Raw genomic sequence first — 18,510 nt, forward strand, 5'->3', positions numbered from 1 at the left:
GAATCTGACGCGTCTGCTCGGCTCCTTTGCCCAGCCAGACGTCCTGGCCGCGAACTAATTTACGAGGCAGCTGCACCTGGCCCGATTCCTTGAGCAATAGATCGTGATTATTGCTGTTGCTCGAGTGATGCCCCCTGCCGGACGTGGTCGTCGAAGCCGACGAGGAGGGCGGATGAGAGGCGGCGGCGGCGGCCGGAAGACGATCCCGTTCCGACTGATGGGACGACGGTGACGCTTGCGGCTGCTGGTGATGCGGCTGCGACGAAGACGAAGGTGACGACGCCACCGGAGAGGAATTGACCGATCCAGCCGCGCCCGAAGCGCTGGATGCTGAAGACATGAGACTGGCGTTGACTCCGCAATGTTTGGATTCCTTCATGTGCGTCGTCAACGCGGCCAACGTTTCGAAGCTGAGTTTGCACCAGACGCACTTGAGGACGTCTTTGGCTGTGTCGGCTCCTTTGCTCAGCCAATGGCTTTGCCACGCCGATTGACGCCCACCACCGGCCCCTGCCGCTCTCGATTCGCCAGATAGGCGGCTCAATTCCGTCATCCGTTCCAGAGCTTTCGAGGCGTCCGGTGGACTAGCGAACGAACTCTTTGCATCGACCCCGGATTTGTGGTGGCCATTCCAGGCATCGGGCGTGTGAGAGACGCCAGCCGACTTCCATCCAGCCGATGCCGATATCGAATCGGAGCGGCGTTTCTCGGCTGGGCCGACGCTGGCTGTAGAACCGCCTGACGAACGGTCTCGCTTCCGGACACCGGACGAGCTCAAATCCAAAGGAGATGACTCACCGCCAGCCTCTGCGACGGGGTGCTGGAGGGGCGTCGTCAGCCATTTCGGATTCCGTTCCTTTCTCCAGTTTGATGCCGACACCAGCGGGCCGTTTGTTACTGAAATCCATGATGCTGGAAATATCAGCGTTGCGTCCGGCTCCCGGAGATGGGATGGCACCGGCTGGCGGAGACATGACATTGGTCGAATGTTTGGTGGCCGCCGCGGCGGCCGGAAGAGAGCCAAACAAACCTTGCAGACCTTGTAGACCTTGCAGTCCCTGAAATCCCTGCATGGCCAGAGCTGAATGCAAACCCCCCGGTAGGCCGGCCAAGAGTCCAGCAGCCGCTCCGCCGTGAGATAACAGTCCCGGGAAAGCAGCGCTAGCGGCCAAAAAGGCCTGCAGATTTTGCAGGTTAGTAGCGGCCGCCGCAGCCGCTGCCGCGGCTGCGGCCGAAGTAGGATCGCTCATGATTGGTGCCGGGCTGTTCCGGCCGGGGCTCATGGATCCCCGCGAAAGTGGCGAAGCTCTTCCTTTCTTAGGTTTCTCTTCTTTCAATGCTTCGTCTTCGTCCACGTCATCCCGTGCTGGCGATGAAGAAGACGAACCGGAATCTTGGCTCTGATCCGGATCGGGTTCGAATTCATCTACTTTGATTGGGAAACGACAATTTTTAAAGAATAAATAATACGTTGGATAACCGACGATTAACATTGATCTTGTCGTCATCATTGCCTATTCAGCTATAAGTGCAATAGAAACGCGAAGAATGGCTTACCTATTTGGTTTGGATCGAGTAATCCGGCTGCGATTGCCGCTTCACGCGCTGCCGCTGCCGCCGCCAATTCTTCCTCCCCTGTTACAAAAAACAAACATGTCAAGCATTAAAATTTAATAATGGATTTCAGCAATCATCAATTTATCACAATCACACGTTTGGAAAAGAGAAAATGAAAGAAATAGATTGAATATGAGCACGTGCCAACAGGAGCAGGTTAGGGAGGCACCGTGAAGAGCCCAATATCGGATTAAACGGCCCGGATTAGAATATAGAAGACAGTAGCTTGGTTTCTGTATAGCTTCCCCGTCGAGTGGGGCATCCGAGCACGTCAACGTCACTCATCACATGCACCTACGGCTTCATGTAAATAAAGCAAGACAAGTGAGAGATTCGGGGAAATAGAGAGATGTGTGTGTGTGTGTTGTTTATATCTCTGGTGTAGTGGTGTAGGGATAGGAGGACAGCCCGGGTGTCAAGACAGCGCACGAGTCATCAAGAGAAGAGAGACCTACAGTGCGGGGATAGCTGGTAGCACAAGGTACCTCATGCCCTCTCCTGGAACGTCAATCAACTGTCGACCCGAAGGGTGGCATTTTGAATGGTTTTATCCACACAAAAAAAAAAAAAGAAAAAGAGGGAAATAAAAATGAGCGACACTTGCAGATAGAGAACGAGAATATCAGCGAGCGATAGAAGAAAAATATAAAGGAGTGCGCCATACGAGTTTATTCTGTCTGTCTGATCTGTCACAGCAAAGGCCTTTTTATTTTTGACTCCTCTTTTATTTCGTTTTACTTTTCGATCCTCGCCTCTTCAATTGAGGGGGGAAACGGGAGCTAAAAGAGGGAAAAACTGGTTGACTGACACTTGCGCACACCTCTACACTCTCGTCTACCTTCAATGGATAATCAAGTCATCCGGCTGTCACTCCGCTTGTCATTTCTCGCTTTTCATATTCTAGTGTCTGTTTGCGTTACGCACATCTCTCATTCATTCCGCTCGCTCTCCACAATCAAAGAAACTGTTTGCCAACTGTCTTTCTCAGAAATGATTTCGAATTGATTTCCTTTCCCCTTTTTTTGTAATTAATTTTTTAAAATTCATTGTTTTATTCTATTTCTTTTTAAATCCTTTACTTTTCTATTCAATTCGTCTTTGATTAATATAACTATTGCTCTTAAACAAAAGAGAAAAACAAACAAAACAATTCTGAATCATTTCCGTTTAGTTTGATTGTCAAGAGCCAATGGGACAAGCGAGTCGTTCCATAACGAAGCAATTAAGGCGACGTCATTTCGCTCATTTTCATCTTCTCCCTCCTTTCCTCTGGGCTGAGAGAAATGTAAAGGATCCCAAAAACAAGAGTCTCTTTCTCCATCTGGAAATCGATATACTCGGTTGTCTCTCGACCGCTAAAACCAAAGCATCATCGTAAGTTACGTAAGAACCCCCCCAAAAAAAAATAAAAATAAGAAAAGATGTGGAGAAACAAACAAAAAAGAAACTGAACAAAAAGCAAGAAGAAGTTAAAAAAAAAAAAAAGCAAAGAGAAGTGAGAGCCAAGCGTTTTCTCTCTAATGAAAGCGTCTTTGACGTCGGAATTAGCGCGATGTGTGTACCCACGTACGGAGGCAATGGCCCCGCTTGCTCCTGGAGGCGCATACTTTTTGGCCGATCGCCTTTCAGTGCCCGGTCGTCTCATTACTTTTAATTAGTGCTCGTGCATTGCGTCCTCTTATAGAGAGACACGGCCGTTATAAAGAAAGAAAAAAAGAAAAAGGATACGACCCCCAGCTAACGGATGTACCGTAAGTTTCTCTTATACATGTCTAGGTGTATAAGTGAACCATATCTACAAAAAGCGGAAGGGGGGGATAGCGTTAGCGATCAAGGTTTTTGACGACGTGTTATATAGCGGCGAAAGAAAAAGTTTGCGTCGATAGATCAATAACAAACACGGGGATTCAAAGTCCTGATGATGATGATGATGATGAAGATGAGTAAGACGGTAGGAACGAACGACAGTGGCTTCATTTGGCTCGCCAGTTTTGTGGGCAACGATGACAGCACAGCCGATTGCCGGCTGTGTATTACACTCGGCCCAAAGGACGCACAGAGATTGGGAACGATGTGTAATTACAGAGGATTACAACCATGAGACCTCTTATATATATTTATATGTATATATATTTATGGACGCGTATCGGTGTAGGAGCAAGGGACGGTTAAGGCAAAAGAAGAGGGACGACGGCTTTTCCTCTTCGTCCCCTACCAATTTGCTCATTGGCAATGGGGGAAAGAGGCTGTTGTTGCTCCAATCAAGTTCTTGGCACGACCGTGCGGCTTGGCTTCATGTCGGCCGAAGACGAAACTCAAGATCGGCTCTCACGCACGTACCTACACACACATGAGTTGTGATTTGATGGTTTAGGGTATATCGGTGGCGCGTTGGTCTTTGTCTTTGTCGTCTTATGTTTGTATTGTTGTACAGAGAGGCACAGAAGATCTTCCGTCATCTTTTTTTCTCTTTCTTCTTCTTCCCTTTGATAGATAAATCTAGCTTAACGGAGTAATGTTGGAGAGGCCCAGTGTACATTCGGGGAACATGAATCAGAAATTATCCGGCTGATTACATCTCGCTTGCAACCAACAAGATCAATCCCTCCCACGGACTCGTTTCCAATAGCCGTGCCTATCTCTATGGCTTTCTCCCGCTTCGTTTTTAATTGCTTTTATAGACTGTAGATGATAACAAAGTGGGGCGGAAAATGAAGGGGAGAAATATATAAAAACAACAACAACAACAACAACAAAAAAACAAGGCTGGAGAAAACGAAAATTGCCGCCAATGCGCTTTCCTTTATCTATTTGTTTAGCTCTCGTTTCGTTGAGTGCGTACGCTAGCAGTTTTTATGTTTGTGTACTCTGTACGTAGCAATAAGCAATCGAGATCAAAGCCGATTGATCCAATCATAGCTAACCCATCTTTACCGATGTATCAATTATAAATCAAAGAGACAAGAACGCGGCAGAGAAAAACTAGATGTGTATATACGCCAGTTCACCGACTTGATAGATTCAATCAGGAACGAAAGCGAGAGCGGCTGCGGAAGAGAATGGGGCAAATAGAATCAAAGTAGAACAAAGAGAGCCCGGAGAAGCTCGAAAACAAAATAAAATAAATCAATTGAAACGACTCTCGAAATAAAAAGGGAGGAGTCGCTATATATTAAAAAAAAAACATAGACAACAAAAAATCTATTGAAAGCCAAAGAAAAAAACGAGAAAGAGAAGAAGAAGGTTGGACTGAGTTATATACTACGTGAAAAAGAAGAGAATTCGTCCAATCGTAAAATGTCGGCTGATATGTTGACGGATAGGAAAGGAAACAACATCACGACCTGTTCCAACGACAGCAGCCAGCAGGGAGCGCAGCCATTTGTTTCATTCTTTTTTCTGTTTGTCCCCCCCCCCTTTTTTTTAAATTTGAACTGCCTTTTTTCTTAAATATGATTTTTTTTTTTTTTACGAAAAGAATATACACATTTCAAATCAGTTTTTTTTTGTGGGGGGAAGGGAATTTTCTTGTTTTCGTTTTGTTTTGTCATTTTTTTTGTTTCTCTCTCTCGTTCCTGTTGACTCCGGGAAACAACTCGACCGCGCCAAGCGACAAAAGGCAGGAAAAGGTAGCCGAAACAATGGGACCGCATCACTGACAACGGGCGACGGTTTTTCGATCGATGCCGCAACATGATTTATCAACCATCTACCGTGACGCGAAAGGCGCAAGAGAAAAAGGGGAGATAGACAAGGTAGCCAGAAAAGACGAGAGAGAATAAAAAATAAAAAAAAAAAAACGTGAAAAATAACAAGACAAACTGAAATGAAATCGTAGAAATAAAAAAGAAAAGAAAAGCTAAAATCCAAAAATCTAAAGAAAATAAATATGTAAAAAAAAAAGAAAAAGGAGAGCGGCATATCTCAATAATTGTGTGTTGTCTCTCTGTCTCTCCATTCCAAGACGATTCCCCTCAAAAAAAAAAGAAGGTGCGTTCGGGAAGAATCAGAATACCCAACAAAACAAAAAAAAAAAAGGTGAACCCATAAAAGAATAGGAATAAAAAAGGCAGCCGAGAACTGTGGACAGGGCGGTGCGGCTGGTTTTGGTTGGCTAAAGGTGGGCGATGTTAGTTCTAGCGCGCAGCACACGAAAGGTTTTGACAGCTGACACGCCATGATGGATGTTGCGTTCTTTCCACTTCTCTTTCTTTTTCTTTTTCTTGCTGAATACCGTGTGTCTGCTGAGAGGCAGCGAGACCACCGCAAAAAAAAAAGCGAAACAGAACCAAACCAAACCAAACAAAAAAAAAAAAAAACGAAGCAGAAAACAAGAAAAAAAGTGAGAGCCAAATGGTCAAGGCGAACAACCTGACGGATAGGAAACGAGACCTTTTGCCCGTGTGATCCTGACCATGTCTGTCAGTTATCAATAACAGTTTTCTGACGGGTCATCCATTGCTCGAGCTCTTCTTTTTCTTTTCTTTTTTTTTTTTAATTTTTGGATTGTGCTCTTCATCTTCTGCCATTTTTGTATCTTGTATTTCGGTCTTTTTTCTCTTCGTTGTCCACCTTTTCTTTGCCACTTCGTCCTCCATCACCTATACCCCATGCACTTGCATTCCTGTCCGTCCCGCTATCGTTCCGTAATAGCGTGATCATTACCCTCACACAGCACATTCGTCTATACGTGTGCCAGCTACTGGGTGGTTAGTTGCCAATGAATTTGCATCGGGATTCATCTTCGCTTTGTCATTGAAGGTCAATGTCTCTGCTGTTTACACAAGTATACATTAGGATGTGGAATGTGTGGGCCAGCATCCACTCACAATTGCGATGCAAATGAACGTGTTCAACACCTGGCTGATCGATTTTGCCCTTTTCACAAGTTGGTACAGTTCTCCGTTTAAGGAAAAGGACTTTTTGTAAACGAAACGGGAGAACGGACTGAACATTTTTCTCAAGAAATACAAAAATTATAAGAAAAAAAAAAAGAGGAAGAGAAAAGATGGGACTCGTGAGGTGTCTAGACACCTTGACCCCCAGTTATTTCAAGTCGAGCGATGATGGATGGTTGGAAAAGAGGATCGAGAGAATAGCGCACAGACACGTCTCTTTTCGAAAAAGAAAAGAAAAAAATGATTGGCAGTCGTTAATAAAGTTGGAGAGTGACTTGGCAAACGCCGAGTGCTACAACGCAGAGAGAGTGAGTGAGGTGATAAGAGTTGGGATTCTCCGAGTCTCAGAAGACGATGATGCCACATACTCCATCATTGTGGTGACAGATTTCGTTGGCTTTTCTTTTCTTGTTTTGTCTCTTTTATTTTTGTTCCTATTTCATTTTGGCGTCTTCATCGTTTTCGATCGCTTTGTCTTCTTTCATTTTTCAATTTTTCTTGGTATTGCATCGTGTGTTCTCGTCCATCAGTTAATAGTTGCATCGTTCCAGAAACAACGAAAGACACGCATCGAAAGGAGATTCAGAGAACGTGGTCCGATATTCTCTTTTCTTTCAAGTTCCTGTCAGTGTTCTCTCTCTTCAAATAAGAAAAGGACAGAAGCAAATCGATCGATCGCTTGCCTTTTGAATCATCATAAATAAGAAGGACAGAAAGACAGGAAAGGTCGGGTCCCGAAATGGGCAACAGCTCAACGCCAACGTTACACACACAGCCCTGGCGTGTGTAGTATAGAACTCGTGTGTATAAATGTTGGAAAAAAAAAGACGAACGAGGAGAGAAGAAAGAAGAGACGTCAATCATCGTCAGGGACGAGTTACAATAGGCGATGGGGCGGGTTTTAGGTGTCCAACCAGCATGCCCCTACGCATCGGACACGAGACCCCCACACACGCAGCGGCATCGTCAGCGGCGACGGACACGAGAAACTGCCATTCGAATAAGAGAAGATAAAAAATCGTGCTGGCTCCATTTGCAGGCAGGGTGACGGACCATTAATCACACAGTCGTCCACGGCCCAGCGCTGAGCAGCAATTGCAAGAAGAAGCCCCTTTTCTTCTTCTTCTTCTTCTTCTTCCTACTTCTAGTTCTCTCGCCCAGGTGCGCAGTGACTGGCAATTCTCCGGTCACCGTTGCACCGGCGTTCGAGTTCCCTTTTTTTTTTTTTTGTGTGTGTGTGTCTGATTCTTTTCTTTTGCCTTCGCTCCAATCAACCCCGACACATACAAGACGCACAAAGGGAAAAAGAGAAGCTCAGTCACTGGTTCAAACACGTTTATAGCTTTGCCTCGCATTGTGGTATACATCATGCAACCGAGTTGGCATTCCGTATGTTCCACCGAACTGGAAAAAAAAATGTTTCATGTCTCTCTTTCGTCCCGCATCATCGCCTGGAACCCGAGAAGATGATGAACAGAGAAAATAAGAAAGGAAAAAAAAAAAAAATTATCAAAGGGAAATCGGAGCATTTTGAATTGAAATCGACCACGTGAAGGTCGCGGGAAATCTTGTCAATTTGACTGCCCGACGTTCCGTAAACAAAAGGTAAACGATGTAAAAGAGGGGAATAAAAACAAAAATAAAATAAAAATAAAATAAACGACAACGATTTCGAATCCAATTAAAACGATGGAAATTGAAAGGTAAGGATAACCTGAAACCAAGACAGAAAACAAGAGCATGGAATGCATGGAATGCATTTCCATTCTTTATTTATTTTTTCCCCTATTGCGATTGAAACAAGCAACAGATAACCACGTCGATTGTCTGGGACAAGTTCTTTGTTTATTCAACAGTTGCTGACGGGCTTGGCCTCTGGCCTGTGGTTGGCAAAAACGTCAATTGCGGGCAGACGTGAAACATGCATGATTTCATAGACTCAAGCCATATCCATGTTGTGTTTGTCTTCTTTTCTTTTCTTTTAGACATCAGTCGATTTGATCTTGACATACTCTCGTCTCCTTTGATTTTCGTCTCCCGCCTTCCTTCCCATTTATTTATTCGCTATTTGTTTATAGATTTCTTTACTATATGCTTGTTTTTTTGGACTTCAGCGCCGGACCAATGCCCACGGACATGCAAATATGCGTTTATAAATCAAACTTGATAGGAGTGATGTGGAGGAACAGCAAAAAGAAAACGGTGACAGCCATTTGGTGGAGGTGATGCGTGAAAAATGGCGCACAACTCGACTTGCCCGTTCGCTTCGTGTCCTCGTCTTCTTGCCTTTAACTCTTTCTTCATTTATTCTTTATTTCCCCCCACTTTTTTTTCCACCATCTTCACATACTTTGGCTTCTCTGATGAGAACGGAATACAAGAAGAGGTTTCATGTTACTCCCTTTATTTTTTGTTTCTCTCTATCGTTCGTCAAAGTTGAAAGAAGCCTACAACACAGCCTTTCTGTATTGAGCACGGTACGACACGGGCAAACGCAGTCGGTTCGGTTCGGACAGCTCCAAAGAAAAAAGAATGAATGATAAAAGTCTTGAGTCTAAGAGTTGAAGTCATCTATCAGTCACAAGGTCCATCATTAAGGGCAGTCAAGCATGAGTCATCAGGAGGTGATGTTGGCGCAAGAGGAACAAGAAAAAAAGAAGAAGTTTAAGGAAATATCCGGACGGGAGAAGCTGAGAGACACCCTCCTTCTCTTACACCACTTGTATATGTCCACTGTGTGTGTGTTGCGCCAAAGTCCCTGTCACGATGTCAAGACACTGATGGATTGAACCAGACTCTGCGGAAATATTTTTCTTCGACCCTTCAATTTTTCTTCCCTTTTTTTTTATTTTTCGCTTGCTGCTAAATTTTAAAGAAAAAGTTCATTCTTTCATTTCTTCTTCGTTTATTTTCTTTTTTCTTATTCTAGTCGCTTCTCTTAGCGCTCGGCCTTCGCGCATCTTTTGTCCCGTTTCTTTTTGAAAGGACAATTTTTCTTTAACGCTTTCAAAAAGTCAATCATTAACCTTCTTTTCCCTCAACTTCTCGACTTACTTCCTTCCTTTCTTCCATTTCTAATGGAGGGCCAAATGGTCTCACTTCTTTCCGCGATCGTGTTAACCATCAGCGGAACCTTAAAAATAGAGTTGCGACGTATTCTACTATAACAAACGTTTCCGTGTTTCCCAGTAGATTGTGGAGAATCAAGTGACATCCGCCAGAGTCTTTAACTCCCCCCTCCTTCCTTTTTTTTTTTTTTTGTATTTGTTCTTATTTAATTTTTAAGTTTTGTTCTACTTCTATTTGACTGATCTTTTATCTCTTTTGTATGTGTGTGTGTGTGTGTGTGTGTGACGCAATGTGATGGATGGTTCGTAGTCTCATCTGCGGTCGTTGTGGCTTTGAGACCTTTTATTCTCTGCCTGTCGACGTGGTGGACTCTTTTTTGTTTTGTCTGTTGCCTTTTCTACATCACGATGATGCGCACAGCTTTGGTCAAACTAATCAATCAGCCAGAAACAAGCGGGTAAGAACAGAGACGTGGAGGGAAGGGCACGGAGGGCTGGGATAGAAACCTGATTTATGCAGACGTAGAGGACAGAGAGAGATCAAGCGTGTCGGGGTGGCTTTGATTTGGCCCAGCAACAACACCGGCCGCTGATGTGTCGATCCGTAGGGTTTAAAACCCAAATCCGAAAGGAAATCACAGCGACTTACAAATACAGACACATTCTTTTTCCCTCCTCCACAGCACGGGGAATTGCAGGTGTGAGGTGAGCTTCTCGCTGTGGAGAAAACTATCACGTTTTTTACAAATTGGAAGGGACTGGCCGTTAGGGGGAACAACCGGGAGCGGGTAAAGTGTGTACAGTCGCTTTAACGGAGGCCAAAAAGAAGCCCAACGTCTGTTATAGTCTTGCGTGAGCGTGTCAATCCTCTAAACGCAGTGGATTGCAGACTTCAAAAGTAGGCTTGGACGTGCGATGGGAAACGCACTGGTGGACTTCAAGAGAGCGAAAGAGAAATCAAAAATGATGAAAAAGGCGGCAATCTTGTATGTGTTGGCTGCTCTTCTTTCCCCTCTACGTCCCTCTTTCTGATTCCCTTTTGATAGCGAAAGTAGAAAGGGTCGAACGGACGAAAGAAATCCAATCTATAGTACACAACAACAACAACAAAAAAAGAAATGCGACATGTGCGCTGAAAGCGGCCAAGAGGTAGCGGCACTACCGGACAAGAAAGGATGCAACATATTCGGACATCGGCTCTCGTTGCTCTCTGCCACATTGCAGCGGGCGCCTATACAGAGGCAGTATAACATCAGTGGCATTTTGCTGGATGTGTAGGCCGATGTCGAATGGAAAGTGCTTTTGGCTGGCCCATCAGATCCAATGTCATCATTCAAAGCCTATAGCTCAGTTCCTTTTTTTGTTTTTCTCTTTCGCTATTTGACTTTCTATCGTCGCTTTTCGCTCCACATACGTAGTCTACATCATGGCCCGAAGAAAAGAACGAATAAATCCCGCGCGTGTCATTCTTTTATTTCATTTTTGTTCTGCTTCGCTCTGTTTCCCTTTGGGCGTCGTCTGCGGGGGTGGGTGGAAGCTTCTTTGGTTTGGGGCAAAAGAAAAAAAACAAAAAGAAATGTAGACGTTGGAATGGGAGGGAAGGTCTACCAAGCCCTTCCAAAGATATGTTGCTTTGCCATGTAATTTATTGACTTTAGACTGTCGGAATGACGAACGCCGACTCGGCACAATCCCGACCGACTTCCGGTCATTATAGATCTACCCTTCTCTGTTTTCTCCGCACGAAGGAGAGGGGAAGAAAAAGGGGGACACACTGACAATCCCCACCCGCCTCTCGAACGGGCGCCCACCAGTTGAAATTTATGACGTCGGAGGCTAAAGACACAAATATCAAGGAAGATGGGCGTAGAGAAAACGAAATGGAAAGAGAATTTCGGTAGGATGGGTGGATTGGTAGGGCAAAAGAAGAAAAGAAAAATATATATAGGCATCGTTCGTTTGTTAGTCAACTGCCGCTGCCGGCACCAGAAAGCATAGGGGTAATTGTCAGTCATTTGTCATCGGCTTCAAAGAAAGAAAATGTCAGTTGCAGCCATTGCAGTTGGCGCTTCGCTATACGCGGACAACGAGAACAAACTTCATGTACGCTGGCATACATAAAATGAGAAGCCTATCATTTCTAGTGCATGTCTATGTATCCATAGATATTACAAATGGCTTGGTCGGACAGCTTCTATTTCAACGATAAGCCAGAGAAAGAAAAGAAATCAAACGACACGCAAACGCAGGACAAAAAAAAGAAAACAAAAAAGAAAACAAAAGGGAAATGGCATCATAAAAAGTGATGGTGAAATACACACACAGTTTCGAGCTGCTTTTGATTGTCATTCGTTCGCCAGTAAATAGGTAAAGAGTTCCTCATCAGAAAATGGACACGAAGGCAGCCAAGAGTTTGACAAGTGTCGAGCGCATTGGCCGTGTAACGGAGAGTGACCGGGAAGGCAGTCGAAAAAAAGACATAAAAAAGGAGAAAAAAAAAATTGAACTTTTTGGTAACGCTGTGTTATATAAGGGGTTGAACGGGGGACATTGGAAAAAAGAAAAAAAAAAAAAGAGTAGAGTCGCGCGGGAGTTGATGGGTGACGTGGAAATGTCGAGCGGAGTAGTGCCCTGAGCTTGGCTCCCGAAAAGCCCCTCCTGTCACAAGCAGAATCGCTACTGCATTTGACATGGACTCCATCATCTTGTCATCGCCAGTGACAGTAGACAAAAGAGAGCGAGCGAACGCGCCGAAACGGACCGAATGACGAGACGCGAGTGACGACGACGACAACAAGACAAGAGCTAAAAGACTACGGGACGGAAAATAAAAACAGAATAAATAAAAAAGTAGTGCAGAAATGCCGACATCACCATCATCCTAAACGTACGAATTTTCGTGCCTTCGCAATGGAGGTGACGTGTGAGATTGAACGGCGAAAGCAGAGAATAAAAGTATAAATATAGCAATCAATGGTGCGGCTGGTTGAATTTACAGCAACAAAAACAGCTACAACATGTGAAATGAACGAAGCAAAGGAAAACAATTCAGCCGATATGTTTTGATCATCGAAAATCATTGGAGGTGGACGTATTCGCTATTGCCGTTTGGTGCGACGGGAACCCGTGCGCTTATACCAACGATGCGATGAATCAAACGAGACGACAGGCAAAGAAAAAGGGGAAAACTACGTGCCGACACTATGGTCCTAATAGAGTTTTTCGGCTGAGATGGGCTCTTTGACAAGTCTGTCGCTGACAACCCTTGCCGTGTTCCTTTGATCATCCCACTAGATCACTGGCAGTGTGGCCTCTCCCTCTCTTTTTACCCCCCTGCCTTTTTCTTTTTCGTGTTGTGATTGTGGAGATATTGAACACAAGCGACTTTGGCAATAACTGGAGAGACGGCAAAATAAGAACGAGTCAAAAACTTGTGCGGCCAATCACGAGCTAGCAGCACAAAAGCAACAGACACAAGAGGATTGAGAAAAGAAAATGACCTGCATCCGACGCAATCTCGGATGCCCGATTCAACCTGTCGCTCTTGTTACCCCTTTTTTCTTCTTCTTCTTCTTTCTCTCCCTCTCTTTGACCGAGTTTACCAATAGAGAAAAGCCACGTCGCATCCGTTCCATCCATTCGCATCGTCTTTGCCTGTGATCTGTCGTCTTTTTCAACTGGCGTAGCCACGGCTAGATCAAGTGATCAAAGGGCCGTGTCTGTTTGTGTATGCACATGTGCCTCGCAGCGGAAGAAAAGCAGGAAAAAAAAAATCCACGCACAAAACAAAACAAAAAAAAACGATTCGAGAAAAGGATCAAAATATGAATGTTGCTTGTGATGTTGGAAGAAGAGAAAATCCCCTTTTTCTCTGCGCAACGATACGCCCTCGCATTTTCCAGCGTTAAACAATAATAGACGAACGGTGCTGATGACATGGCGGTAGATGCGCGGATAGAGGCGGTGGGTGCCCGCATCTGATATAACTACACTCAGACATTACGCAGATTGCAAACGGGAATGCAACGCTACTCCATTTCCTCATCGGTTTTACTTTTTTTCTTCGCCCCTTCTCTAATAGTGGAACACAAAAGAAGAACACACATAAACGCACAGGCAGTGCGTTATATACTGAACAACAAATAAACAAACCCAAAATTGAGAATCGAAAAGGATACGATGTTTGATCAAATGCTTTCCACACACACACAAAAAAATTGATAGGATTAGGTCTTCATTCGCCTTCTTTTTATTTCGGTGAGGGGGGGAGAAGAGGTGGAAGGGTTGTTGGAATTCCGTATTTGATGTGTGTGTGGACCGTCATTGCTTGTAATTCCAAGCAGCTCTGTGTGATACCTGATATGATTGAAAAGACTCGATGAAGAAGACGGCACCGTGTGGTGTGCGCTTTCGTCTATTAGATTGTCTTTGAGTAGAATGGAGTTCGTTATTTAACTCTTTTTTCTGTCCGCCTTTTTCTACTCGTCATCGACAAGACGCTGAATTTCTTTCTTTTTTTCCCCCCCTTTCTCGTGTGTACTCAACTGCCGTAATTTTCTTCTGTCCCTGGTTGGCATGAACGGAATTCAAGTATTGTCTTTTTTTCTCTCTTTCTTTTCGTATTTTTCTTTCCTCAGGGTTCGATCTCCACCCGTGATTCAGAATAATAAGAAGGGGGGGGGGAAATTCACAGTTGAGTGGCTCATTCAAACTGCTCAAATAACATCGCCAGATTAAGATTCAAACCCATTTAAGGGACTCGAAAAAAGAAGGGGGGATAGCGCGCGGGCACGCACAGCACAAATTACAAAAGCCATCGAATAGAATGCCAAGAAAACAAGATGGCTGCCATTGGCTTTTGTCATTGAAAAAAAAAAAGAAGGAAAACAAGAGGAGATCATCAGCCAAACAAGGCAGACGTGATCGATATGTTTTGAAGACAATAAGGTTTTTAAATCGAATAAAACGATCCATTGGCCTTCAAATATAAAAAAAAATTGGAGTAGAGGGAGTGGCCGGTTTAAATGACATGCGACGGGCGAGCAGGAATAACACTTTGAGCGACGACACATAAACGAAAAAAAAAAGAAAAAGAAAAAGAGGTGGAAATAAAAGACAAAGTCAAAACGGATCAAATGTATACGCGTTGCTATGGCGTTGCTCCGGTGTGGACGTTCTCTTACGTTTGGCGTCGCTTCACGTTGGAAATAATGGAGCGTGTGGTTTTCTCAGATGTGTCGGGTTGAAAGGGCCAAAGACTGGGGGGAGAGCGGGTCAAGACTTGGAGGCGGCAATATCGGACAGCCGTCAGTCCGCATTTGGGTGCGGACGAAAAGAGCCAACAACGTGACTGAGCTCAAGCTGACGGATCCAACTCCCGTCCATCCTTTTTCTCCCCCCTTTTTTTTTAAATGTATGTTTTGTTTTTTTATTTGTCGTCTTGTGTGGGTGCATGTCCGTTCCATCTTTCTCCTTTGCTCTTAATATTATTTTTATTTTTTTCATGGTTTTTCAGTAGACGCCTTTCTCTTGTCATCAGCTAGCCGTCACGACGCCGCATCTTCGGCGTCTGTTGACATAGAAAGCTTTTGATGTCAGCCTCCGTTCTATCTTTCTCTTCCCTCTTTTTCTTTTTTTTACTGACTAAATACATTTGAACCGGTAAGACAAGAAAGGGCGAGAGTCTAAAAGTGGGAAGGGACAATGCAAAAGGAGCCAGAAGAAATACTTGGAGAGAACACACACACACACACACACACACAGAGAAAAAGACCTTATGAAAACTGTTGGATCGTAAGAGGCTTGTCGCGCAATCGGTATAGGTCGTCCTTTGATCGGCTTGTGAAACAACAACGGCGAGAGAGGCCGGATAGAATGACAGCTTTCTCCCTCCCTGTGTGCCCTATGCGAGGGCCTCTACTAGAAGAAAGCCGAGAGGCAAGATGAAGAGAGAAGGCAAGAGCTCGCGGACAGATGTATCTACGCGAACGGGTGGTAATTATGCACCGCAATGCCGCCAAACACGTGCAACCTGAGCCAGGCCTCCCTTTCTACGGGGCCACGGTAATCCGCAAAGACATGACAAGTAAGTCGGCATTTCTGTTAGTTTTGTTTGTTTTTTTTTGCATTTGCATTTGAGTTCGGTGTGCGTGGTGGAGCAAGAGAAGAAGTGGGGTTCGTCTTTCCCTTATTGCCGCACACGATGATAGAGCGGATTAAAACAAGTTTTCATCCAAACAGATAAATCTCGGGTTTTCGCTGCTCATTTTCTCCGACCGAAAACTTGAATTTTTTGTTTTTTTTTTTAGTTTTATGACCTCCAATTGGCTGGTTGGATTGAAATTGCGAGTTTTCTCGTGCGGATTGAAATTACGTTGACGCTCAAATGTGTCGTACGATGCCAGTTAAATGGAGTTATCGAAGAAAAAAATAAAATAAAAACATTAATAATAACGTGGGTTTCGTTGTGTTTCCAATCATTACAGATGGTCTGCGTGGGTGGCGGCCAGGCGTTTTTTTTTTTTTTTTTTGGCCTGGCATTTGTGAAGAGTTTCAAATTGTGTGTGGAGGTATTCAACCACTTCGTTCCTCCTTCTTTTTTTTTTTTTCCAGAGAATTTCGATTGTAGCTCTTTTGTCTACGTGTCTTTTTGGGGTCTTTGCTAAAGAAAACGTAACCCCCCTCCCCCCCCACGGATACGTCCCTCTTTATATGCGTGTATCTATTTTTCTTTTCTTATATATTTCCTCTCTTTTTTTTTTGGTGGTCTTTTTTTTTTCCCGGGTGTGTGCGGTAACGGGGAGTGGGATGATGGACGTCCGAGTCGTGAGGACACAGAAAGAAAATCGTCGACGTCAGCGTCTTCTTCTTCTTTTCTTTTTTCTTCTTCTTTTATTATTTATTATTTGATATTTTTCCCCTGCCTTTTTTATAATTATCATTTACGAAAGAGAGAAGGCGATATAAATCAGGATGGCGCCCTTCAATGACGGCCATTCATCCTTCTCTCGCAGGGCCGTCACATCGAACCAACCATCTTCCTCCTTTTTCTCCGTATTTTTATTTGCATCTTTTTTTTTTTTCTTTCTTTCTTCTTGGCCTTTTCTTATACTTCCTTTATCTAAGTTCATTTTCTTTGACTTTGAATCCTACGACCCACGGTGGCTATAACGTCCGATGCGCAAATGTTTGCTGGTGTCGTGCGACTTCTACCAGTTTCCTAAAACGGCCAACATCACCACGTTGCGTTTGCTCCATTACTAATGAAACAAGCAAAACGGGAGCTCTGCTAAAGTTAATACACGTTCATACACTCGATACCGGTATACTACTCTTTTCCGCACCGCTAAAAGGCACGTATATCGTTTGTTAAGGCTCGAGGTATGTATACAAGAAGAAAGATGTCCGTTTGCTCGCGTCGTACCTCCTACGATAAAGAAGGAAAGGCACGGAGCTAACGAACGAGTGAGAAAAGAAGACCCCCAACTGCCAAGTGGGTCCCAATGACGAATGGACCTCTAGACGGACCATCATCTATAATCGTCGACCTGTAGATATCTCTTAACAGACACGGAGAGACACAAGAGAAAGAGAGAGAGAGAGAAAGAGATAGCTACGAAGGAGGTTGACTGCCGTGGCTGCTGCTGCTCTTTTCCATCCATCTTTTTACACGCCCCGTCCTAGATATTATTTTGGTTGGACGCTATAGTCTCATCAACAGAGGGGCCAGCACAACAAAAGCACTGACGGCCAAGGAACTTTCTATATCTCGTTGCCTCTCTTTGTGTGTGTGTGTGTGTGAAATAATAATAAATAATAAAAAAAAAGAAGAAGAAGAAAAGAAAGAAATGAAGTTCGTGGCATGTCAATAATATTTTTTTCCAAGCTCTGATCGAAAGAGATCTACAGCGGAAAGCTGACTTGCAAATTTTTGTGCGTCTGTGCCGCGGCCCTGGCAGCGCAATCAAGCTCTTTCTCCCCACTTTTTTTTTTTTTTTTATTTTATTTCATTTCTTATTTCTTTTTTCTTTCTTCTGATGGACCAGAGAAGAGTCACCGCCCGGACGTCAATCTCTGACAAAGACGTAGTCATTTCCCTACCCCCTCGTCTCTTTTCTCTCTCATCGGCCTTATAACGCAGTAGACACAGTTGTCGGTCGACACAGTGCTACGTTACGTTGTTATATTAAATATATATCTATCTCTATCCATATATATACGTATACACGGCATACAAATACAGAGAGAGAAAGATAAAGAAAAAGAGACAGAAAGCAAGAGAGAGAGAGATTTATTATCATTTCGTCTCTGCTGGTTGTATTACGATGATAAAAGAAACGCTGATCCATTCATCCGATTGTCGAACGCACCGCGATTTCTGGGAAATCAGTTTTTTTTTTTCAAGAGAAAAAATTCCGACAAGACGCACCATCAGCTTTAGCTCCGTGTTTGGCTGCTGTTGCCGGCCATCGCTTGTTTTCCTTCTCTCTTTGCCGCTTTATTTTGATTCTTCTTCTTCCATCGACCCCCTCTATTTAGGCAAATTTTCATTTTTGGCTCGTTCAGGCACATCATTTTCATCATCGCGAGAAATAGACGACATCTTTTTTGTCGACGCGTTTTCTTTTTAGCTCGTCTTCAATTCGACAGTAATTGGACAGCAAAAAGGAAGAGGATGAGTGGGTAGATAGGAGGATAGAGGTTGGTCAATGTTATCGCATCGCAAACCAAAAAGGAGCACCGGCAGGGACGCGGATAAACAGACAGACGGACAGTCAAGTCATGACAGAGCCGGTATGACGGAAAAAAATAAAAAGGAAAATGAAAATGATGAAAGAAAGAGACGCCGGCTGACAACAGAGGATTGCTTGCAGCACAATAGACGTCAAATAATAATAGCAGAATTTTTATTTTTGTTATCAAGAAAA

General features: G+C 44.1%; 1 protein-coding gene across 1 annotated transcript in view; it reads right to left on the reverse strand.

Moving 5' to 3' along the window:
• Positions 1–18,510, reverse strand: part of LOC116927746 (protein tiptop) — a 54,897-nt gene that overhangs the window by 5,368 nt on the left and 31,019 nt on the right. Inside the window, 3 exon segments of the mRNA XM_032934801.2 lie at positions 2–805; positions 807–1,429; positions 1,558–1,635. Coding sequence (XP_032790692.2) covers positions 2–805; positions 807–1,429; positions 1,558–1,635 — 1,505 coding nt within the window.

Source organism: Daphnia magna, linkage group LG1, assembly GCF_020631705.1.
Source record: "Daphnia magna isolate NIES linkage group LG1, ASM2063170v1.1, whole genome shotgun sequence".
Taxonomy (NCBI): Eukaryota; Metazoa; Arthropoda; class Branchiopoda; order Diplostraca; family Daphniidae; genus Daphnia; species Daphnia magna.